The 9,327-nt window shown below is 63.1% G+C and overlaps 3 protein-coding genes across 3 annotated transcripts; 2 read left to right on the top strand and 1 right to left on the bottom strand.

The window, feature by feature from the left end:
* Positions 1-1,434: 1,434 nt before the first annotated feature.
* Positions 1,435-3,452, top strand: MNEG_9973 (hypothetical protein; the record flags this gene model as incomplete). The annotated part of the gene is made up of 4 exons (XM_014041557.1): positions 1,435-1,547; positions 2,037-2,139; positions 2,387-2,523; positions 2,774-3,452. 4 exons carry the CDS (start codon positions 1,435-1,437, stop codon positions 3,450-3,452), a joined length of 1,032 nt encoding a protein of 343 aa, XP_013897011.1.
* A 1,445-nt stretch (positions 3,453-4,897) lies between these two features.
* On the top strand, positions 4,898-6,781 carry MNEG_9972 (hypothetical protein; the record flags this gene model as incomplete). Its single annotated transcript, XM_014041556.1, has 4 exons — positions 4,898-5,013; positions 5,297-5,399; positions 5,750-5,886; positions 6,118-6,781. 4 exons carry the CDS (start codon positions 4,898-4,900, stop codon positions 6,779-6,781), a joined length of 1,020 nt encoding a protein of 339 aa, XP_013897010.1.
* A 762-nt stretch (positions 6,782-7,543) lies between these two features.
* Positions 7,544-7,721, bottom strand: MNEG_9971 (hypothetical protein; the record flags this gene model as incomplete). Its single annotated transcript, XM_014041555.1, has 1 exon — positions 7,544-7,721. A coding segment is annotated over one exon (178 nt), but the record flags the coding sequence as incomplete, so codon positions are not given.
* Between the last annotated feature and the right edge of the window lie 1,606 nt (positions 7,722-9,327).

The following is a 9,327-nucleotide window of genomic DNA, read 5'->3' as shown; positions in this document are numbered from 1 at the left end:
CCCCGGCGCTCGTACAATCCCCTCATCGCCCCTCCCATCCCCTCCCCACCCCCGGCCTCTGGCCGCACCCTCCAGCCCAACTTTGAGTGACGGGCCAAGCGGGCAGTGCGCCGCCGCTGGGCGGCAGGAACGCGGCGGCGCCGACAGCCGTCTCGCTGGCCACGGTTCGCCATGCGGCGCCAGATGGTGGGGTGCACATGGCGAGTCCAAGGTCTAGCTTTTCGCCCTCCTGCACGCCAGGCAAGCATGTGGATTGTTGGCAGGCCCGTGGCCGGCTGCGGGATGCTTCCATCTTACCGGTTGGTGCAGCACTTGTTCGCTGCGTGGTGCCAATCTGTGGAGCACACCTGTGTTGTCGGGTTTCTTGCATCCGTGTGTTGCTCTGATTTATTGGTCGGGCGTGTATCATGATTGCCTCTTGCGCCGGGCGCCCAGGCTTGAGTTTATGGGTGGTTGCGGGCTCGTTGCACAGCAATGCTTGCAGCCGCTCTGTACGCGACGTGCCGCCTTTGCTGCGGCCAGGTGCTGCCATTGTTTGAGTTGCGTTCCTGACCCCTGTGAAGGGCATTGGCACGATATGTAACCTGACACGTTATCGGCCGGGCGACAAGCTCCTGGGGAGGGCTTGCTCATGAGGCCGGCTACAAGCGGCGGTCATCCGTCGCGTGTTGGGGTGCTGGGCTGGTGCTGCCTGGTGGCGGTCGCCCCTTATGATGTGGTGTGAGTTCAGCCATGCAGGCGGCAGCCATTTGCTGGGCGGCAGCATGTGGTGACGGCGGCAGCCATGCAGCGGCGTGATGCGAGGTGGAGTGACGCCGTGGGCGCGAGGGGCGGGTGGGTGCGTGCCGCCTGCGAGGCAGTGCCGCAGTGCAGTGCGTAATCATTCGTGGAGACTATTGGCGTACAATACAGTGCTTCTTGAACCTGAGACACATTCGTAGTGCACAACGAAACCCCTCCGGAATCGTGCTTCAGCATTTGCGACACCGATCACGCACAGAGAGCCCGCCCCGAGCCGGGCGTGTATCTCATCCATAGATTTTGCCACGATATAGGCTATCAGGTGCGTGCCTTATGCCGGCGTTGTGTACAGCAAGAAGCAGTGGTTGCTGTCAGAGCGGCGATGCCAAGATGCGCGGGCGCGTGGTGGGTTTGCTCGATACCAACAGCAGAGGCGAGAGCTGGGATGGAGGCTGCCTGCGCATACGCAGCAACTGTGCGTGGCACACAGCACCAGCCCATGACCCCCGCGCCAACACCCGCGCCCCTTTGCTCCCTGGACTGCCCCCTTGCCGATCATTGCAGGCCGATTGCGGCTGGACAACACCGGCTGCAGGCCGGCGCCTGAGCACACCCAAGCAGCTGGCAGCGTAACAGCCAGACAAGCGGCAACAAATCCTCTCCCAGAGCCGCTTTTGACGCGCCCCATTGGCCATGGAGCAGCACTCCAGCACTGTCGCCACGCTGAGGGCAGCCAAGGGTCTGGCCGCCCTCAGCCGCGGCGCGGCGGAGGTCAAGCCCGGCGCCGCCATGGGCGGAGACATGGGGTGAGCTCGGAGGGGGAGGGGCTGCCGTGCAGGCGCGCGCACGTGCGCAGGCCCGTTTGGTGGCTGGCTGGTGCGCCCGCTCCTTTGCAGCGCGTTGACTGATATGATCTTCACGTCTTTCGGACGGCGGGGGGGTCCGACAGTCAGAGCCGGCGGCGGGGCGCCCGGGGGGCCGATGGGGGGCACAAATAGGTTTTAGGGACGCCATCCGAAATTTGGCAAGGTCTGCGAAGGCACCGGCGGCCTGGGCTGCGTGATTTCGAACTAGTGTGCCTCGGGGGTACCTGGAACTCTTTGTGCTGGTGACCGGGGCGTGGGGCGGCGCGGGGTTTGTGGTTTGCACAACTTCAGCACTTGACCAGACCGTGCCACCAGCGGATCCGCCGCCCCATACACTCCTCCTCCGCACACTTGCGGGGCGCAAAGATGCTCCCGTCCAAACCGAGCCGTCGTCCCCTCCGCCCTGCTCCTGACTGCGCATGCATGCAGGCCGACGCTGGGGGTGGTCCCGGGGCACCGCCTCGGCCGCACGGCCACTCTGGCAAAGGGCTACCGGCTCATGCAGCCGCCCGCCGCCCTGCCGCTCTTCGACGTGCGCGGCTCGCGCGCTGATCACGTCTGCTGTTGCGTGCACGTGCTGTGCGTCCAATGACCGTTACAACCTCCGCGCCCCCCATTTTTCTCCATGCGAAAGCAAGTTGCCCACAGACAAATCAGTCTAGCCGCCTGTCGCTTACTGCAACCGAGGTTCATCACCTTGCATGAGGTTGCGGCAACAACAGAACAGCCTAAGCATTTCCTCCCTTACCCTCAGAACCCTCCAATCCCAACGCGCACAGGTGTCTGTCGCCGTGATAGACTCGCTCAACCTGATGCGCGCCTCAATAGAGGAGGAGGTGGTGATGCAGTCCACCCTGGCCGTGCCGGCCCACCAGGCGCTGGCCTGCAGGATTGAGGCCTACGGCACGCCCTTTGCGTGAGCCCCGCCCCCCCCCCCTTTCCTGCTGAGCTCGTTGCTTCCCTGCCCTCGAAGGGGCCAGGGGCGCGATCTGCACAGTCAAAGCATCGGGCGACACCCTCCCCTGCAGCCCTCTATAATCTTTGCTGTCAAAGCTCTGGTGTTTTCTTGCGCACGTCAACCCCTTTTTGGGTGATGATTCCTGTGTCCAACGCAAACCGACGAGCCGGCGCCGCGGCGCAATCCTCGGTGGCGCTGCCGTGCGCAGGGCGCCGTCCCTCAACTCGATTGTGGAAGGCAAGCTGTCCTCTGAAAGTGATAAGCAGTTTGCGGCCTGCCTAGCCGCGCCCCCCGACTTCGACGCCGCGCCGGCGGGGCCGGAGTTCTCGCTGCAGCGCATGGCCTCGCTCGGCGCGCTGCTGCGGCCGCAGGGCGGCGGCGCGGCGCAGGCGGCGCAGGCGGCGCACGGGCAGCAGGAGGCGCAGGTGGAGCCGGCCGGCACGCTGAGCAGGGGCGGCGGCGCCACGAGGAGCGCGGAGCTGCTGCGGACGCCGAGCGTCCAGGTCCAGAAGAAGGCGAAAAAGGCGGACTGGCGCGGCGACCTCAGCCCGAGCGACGGGCGGGCCGAGCCCGACGCAGCGCAGGGCGACCAGGGCGCCGCCGCGGCCGCTGCGCGGCCGGACGTCGCGACGCGCCAGGGCCGCGCCGCGATCGCCGCGGCCGCGGCCGCGGCGAAGGCGGCGGGCGGTGCGCCGTGGCAGGCCTTTGAGGGGGTCCAGGATGCGGTTGCAGCGATGGTCGGGGTGGGCTACCTCCTAATGCGGGCTGCGGGCTTCAGCCGGCGTGCGCCGCACGCACTCGGGCGGCTCACGACGGGGCTGCGGCGCACCGCTAGCATGCAGCAGGGGCGGCGGCTGGAGGGGTGGCCGCCGGCCGCCAGCGCGTGAGCTGCGCAGGGCTCATTGTCGAGGCTAGGCGCAAGGTGGTTCGCATTTTGGCGGTGCTGCAAGCTGCATACCGGCGGCTTCGGACCCGGCAGGCAGGTACACCACAGCAGACTTGTTGGCCGCCCGATGAGTGACACAGCAGGCGGCTGGAAAGCACCCACCGCAGTCGGTGCATCTGTGACTGTCATACAAATGTGATGCCTGCGTGTGGGCGCTGCGACAAGCCTTTGAGGCTTTTGGGAGCGTGCACTGCAGTGCAGCATCTTGGAGCCCTTGTTCTGCATCAAGCCAAAGCGCCTGTCATTAGGCAGCGCGCATCGCTTGCTCTTGCACTTTGTGCATTGCCTCGGTGAACTCAATCAGGCGTTTCAGGTGTTGGGCCTCGCTCACACTGTGTGACTGCTCTCTTTTGCTGGTCGTTGAATGGTTGGTTGCAGAGTGTTGCACATGCGTGTCCAGGGCTGACTGCCATGTCTTTTTGGGTGGTGATGAGTCGCCGCAGAGGGCCTTGTCATTCCTTGCATATATAATAGCACACCAGTTGTGGCTGATGCCCTGCTCGGGTACCATACTTTGCAGCTGGAAAGTTGGCAGCTGGTCACCGCTGCCCTGCACAGGATGATAGCGGTGGTAAATTTTCCGTGATACTCGCCCACCTGCACCGGGCCGCCCCTGACGCCGGTGGGGTGGACCGTGGGTGTAGCGGGGACGGGAGCCTGGGGGGCAGTCCGTGAGGCATACTCACACTTGCAGGGGATATGGGCGTGGCGATCATGACCCTGTGATCACCAGCCTGCATGGTTGCATGCTGCGCGCAGACACTGTAATAGCACATCAGGTTGCGAGCAGGACTCCATCCACACCTGTCACAACCCCAGCGATGACGGCCGGCTCGCTGCTCATGAGGGGTCGCTGTTTTAGGCAGCGGCGTCCCCACTTATTAGGCTCGTGGGAATAAACTTCACATGCATAAATATCACACACTGCACCTCTTATAGCAGTGCTCACTGTGCCCCTCTCGCACCAACGACGTGCCGGGATCTCCGAGAGCGGCTCGTGAGTGGATCATCAAAGTAATCTGATATCATATAGGGTCGCAGGCGGCACGCCGGGCGTGGTGAGGCGTGCACTGGGAGGCGGGCTCTGCGTTTATCCCGTGCGCCAGAGGGAAGCGCTGCGGGGGGAAACACAGCCGCCTGAGGATATCCTGAAGCGGGCCGCGGCATGTTTGCTGCATGCGCGATGGCAATGCCTGGGGCCCCAGCAGGCTGCCTGAGCTTCCCTGTGCATTGATGACTCGCACCGCGAACCTCGTCGCAACCGCTCCGCAGCATGCCCGCATCCGCACCCAAGCGCTCCCAACCACCACCCAACGTCAACAGCAATAGTCCTTCGAGGCTTGCGCTGTGGGGCTGCACGTGTGCAAGCGGAGCAGGCCGCGCAGCATGGACGCGCGTCACAGCACAATCGCGACGCTACGCGCGGCGAGCGGCAGCTCGCACAACCTGGCGCGCGGCACACTTGCCGGCGAGGCCCGCGCGGCGGTGGGGCTGGGAACCGCGTGAGGACCTGCGGCATGCATGGGGTATAGCTGCCGCTGCATGGGGCAGCTGCATGGGGCATTTGCATGGGGGAGCCGCTTGTTTGGTCGGGGGGGCATCACGGAGGGTCTGCCATCTAGGGTGCTGTTTCCTGTCAGTAGTTGCGGTAGTCAGAGTCGCTCGCGGCGGCCCAACGTTGATCGTGGCCCTTGTGTCGGCCGCGGCCTGCGTTTTGTCCATCGTTCTTTGCATTCACTGTTTGCTTGGGCACCCTCCTGGGCACACTCACGCCCACACTCGCAGGCCGACGCTTGGCGTGGTGCCTGGCCGCCGCCTCGGGCGCCAGGCGACCCTCTCGAAAGGCCTCAGGCTGCTGCAGCCGCCGGCCGCGCTGCCCCTGTTCGATGTGCGCAGGGGGCCCTGTTGGCGGCGCGGCGCGCGCGCGTGGGGCCCTGGGGGGCAATGAGGGCTGAATTAAGAAGCGCGTGCACTGCCCTGGCGCGCTCTGAGAGCACCCCAGCTTGAAGCATTGATGGACCCAGGAGGCTTACAAAGCTCCTGCACCTCGCCAGACATATTCACATGCAAATATCCTTACAAAATCGCAGCAGCAGGCAGCTGCACGGTCTCCACTCTCTCACACACACACATGCCACAAACACACACACACACACACACACACACACACACACCCATGTACACAGATGCATACGCAGGCAAACTCACTAACATTGCGCCAACCCGCTCGACGCCCAGGTGTCTGTCGCAGTCCTGGACTCCCTGAACCTGATGCGCGCCTCCATGGAGGAGGAGGTGGTGTTGCAGTCCACCCTGGCCGTGCCGGTGCACCACGCCTTCGCCTGCAAAATTGAGGCCTATGGCACCCCCTTTGGGTGAGGCGGGGATGTGGCGTCCAGCGGGTGCTGTGTTAAGCTGATAACACAAGAACATGCACGCACATGTGCACACACATGCAACCACATTGTTGTGCACAAACACACACACACACAGAGATACACAAAGAAAACACACACGCACCCAAGATTACACACAATCACACGCAAACACACGCTTCACCTGTTTGCCTCTTTCACTTACTCTCTCACACCGACACTCGCACACAGGGCTCCGCAGCTGCAGCATGTGGCCCGCGGTGACATGACGGAGGACGACAAACAGTTTGCAGCCTGCCTCGCCGCGCCCCCAGACTCTGACATCATTGGCGACACCCCAGAGCTCAGCCTGCAGCGCATGGCCTCCCTCGGCGCGCTGCAGCACTCGCCGTCGCTGGCCGCCGCGGCGCGCGGCGAGGAGGCGCCGGCGACGCCGGGCAGCGCGGTCCGGGGCGCGCGGGCTGGGGAGCTGGTGCGGTCCCCAAGCCTGCAGACCGGGCAGAAGAAGCAAAAGCGCGGGGCGCACGGCGGGATGCGCGGCAACAGCGTCGGAGCCGACAACATATTTGAAGAGGGGAATGAGGGAGGCGAGGGTGACGACGCTGCAGCGCTGCTGGACGTCTCGACCGCGCGCGGCCGCGCGGCGGTGGCTGTTGCATCCAGCGAGGCAAAGGCGGGGCCATGGCGGCCGTGGCAGGTGTTTGCGGGCACCGACGACGCGGTCGCGGCGATGGTGGGGGTGGGCTACCTTATCATGCGCGCCGTGGGCTCTGGCCGCACATTGGCCACGCCGGAGCGGCTGACGTCGCGGCTGCGGCGCATGTCGCTGAGCCCCCGCCGGTCACCGGGTCCATTGCCGCTGGGCGGCAGCCGCGGCGTGATGAACGCGGCGTGATTATGAGGGTGTGAAGTCCCTGAAGACAATTTTTAGATCGTGAATCGTTGACGTGAGTGCAGTGTATGAGTGTGGATCAAGGGGGCACACGTGATATGGCAATGGAAAATCTCAAATCAACCAAGGGGGCCAGCAGAGGTCGGTGCCACCAGATGTGCAGACAGGTGCAAAGCCCCGATGTGCGTGATCACCGTGGATTGTGAGGCTATGCATTGGTCATTTACAGCTTTGTACCGAAAGAATCCAGCCAGGAAGGATGGCTGTGTGTGCTGTAAGAACATTCCGGCCTTTTGTATTGTGACAGGCAATGATTCTTTCGCTGGCGGGCGTTCGCCCTGGCCTCCCGAGGGCCCTTACTTTGGACTGCCCCCCCCCCCACGGCTGCCCCTCACATGCCCCTCCACCCCTGGCCTCGTCGCTCTTGTTGTTATCGATGACGCGTTAAAGTCCTCTCGTGTCCTGCTGGCGCACTGGCATGCACGCCTGCGGCCTGCGCTGGCTTGAGGCGGGCGGCTGCCAATGTTCCTGCTTGTGGCTGATCGTTGTGGGTAACCCTTCTGCTACGTTGGTGATGGCTGCAGGACGGTGCGGCAGGCAGGAACGAGCAAACAGAGTGCCTCGGGGCAGGCAGACCAGTCAACAGCGAGGAAAGTTCGCAAGCCACCCATGGGTTCGGCAATCCATTGATTTCTCATACCAGTCAGCAATGCACCAGCAAACACCACAGCTGTCTTGAGGCAGCCACCACAATCCTTAGAAGCCTCAGCCCTGAAACCCCTCAAGCATCTTCCAAATCTCAGTGGCGGCCGCTACAGCCGCGCCCGCCGCAGCTGCCGCCCCCAACACCGCCACGGGCTCCGGCGGCGCGCCGCCCCACAAGCTGCCGTGCAGCGCCGCCGCGAGCACGGCTGCGGGGAGTGACACTGTGAGGACCGTCGCACTGCGGTGTGCGAAGCAGCGAGCAACACAAATGTGAAGGACTTGCCAGTGGACGCACTGGCATCAGCACCAAGTGCAAAGGTGTTGGGCGTGAGGTGGAGATGTGTCGCATTTAGGGCGGACAGCCAAAGGAGAGGTGAGTCACGTGAGAAGCTGCCGCCGTCGGAGAGCGCCAAACACCCCGCGGCGCACCTTATGCTCAGCCACGCCTCTTTTGCATCCCCTGCGGCCACAAAGCCCATGAATCGCTCCCACTGGGGTGGCATCGCAGGAAGGGAGGCGGGCTGAGGTGCACCGTGTGCTGCTCATCAGGGCGATGGACTGCGGGAGGATGGCTAATGCCCAGCAACGCGACTGCGCGGGCGACAGCGAGCGCACCTGCGGCGCTTTCTGTGGTTGAGGCGGCTGCGATGGCCTGCTAGTGCTTGCTACATCACCTTCGGCAGGACCTGCGCCACCTGTCGCTCTGCAGCTGCCAGGCGCGCGCCGCCAGCGTTTGGAGCAGCAGCGCGCCTGGGTGCAGGGACTGGCGCAAGTAGTAGGTCGCCCTGCTTTCAACGCACGGGCGTGGGGGTGCAATTGAGAAGAAGTGTACGTAGCCCAATGCGCCATGTGGATATGCAAAAAAGAGCGCTCGCCGAGATCGAGATCACAACATTTCTGATATCTTATCCGGATGCATATGGATTTTATAGTGTAGAGAGAAATAATAGGCATTAGTCACGGCCGCACGTGCGACCTCGGCAGCGCAACGTCCCCTAGAGGAATACTGAGTTGACTCATTTGACACAGCTGAGCTCATGCAGCACACACGATGTGCTGCTGTTTGCGGAGTTGGAGGCGCCGGCCTGTGCCAGACGTCAAAACCAAAGAGGGACACACCCATCCTGCTGCCCTATTCACCGCAGCACGAGTCCTGAGCACCCTTGCAGTGACTTTTGAATGGTTCGGGCCATGAATGTCGAGGACATTAGCTCGGATGCTTGGTCAACACAGCCAAGCCCCATACACGGCCAATGCCAGTGCCGGTATAGCTGTGCGCTGGAGGCGTGCTGCGGCTTGTCAGAACATACCAAGGCTGAGGAGAGCATACCTGAGTGCTGTGAGGAGCACGGCATTTTTTATGACGAGCATTGTGGGTTCTAGCACTTCAAAAGCGCCAAATCCTAGCAGATGGATCTGCAAGTCATTTTGAAAGGAGCTTGCAAGGTCCATATGGATGCATCCTGGCCACATGCGGAGGTTGGGGGTGGTACAGCAGTACATCACAGAAAGTACGCCGCGACTCACGCCGGCCTCGCCATGCCCTTCACTAGCTTCTGAATTAACTACAGACTGAGGTTCTACTGTCCTTGCGGTTCATCGTGACAAGTTACGTCATCACATCTCAATGGCGCACCGGCAGGTTGCAGAGGTTTGCCCGGCCAACACAGCTGTCTCACTCGCGCTAAGCAAACCAGCCAACCAAAGCAAGCCAGCTCGCTAAATTATTTAATGTAAAATCACTACGACACATTTGCGACGCTCAGCGGACAACACAGGTGACTCCGCCCGGGAGGCACTAATCGCTGATCGCGTGATCTGCTCGCTCCGGCGCGGGGAGGCCT

Source organism: Monoraphidium neglectum (genome assembly GCF_000611645.1).
Source record: "Monoraphidium neglectum strain SAG 48.87 unplaced genomic scaffold scaffold02131, whole genome shotgun sequence".
In the NCBI taxonomy this organism is placed as follows: Eukaryota; Viridiplantae; Chlorophyta; class Chlorophyceae; order Sphaeropleales; family Selenastraceae; genus Monoraphidium; species Monoraphidium neglectum.
Note: the sequence above shows the minus strand (reverse complement) of the source record. Positions and strands in the feature narration are given on the sequence as shown.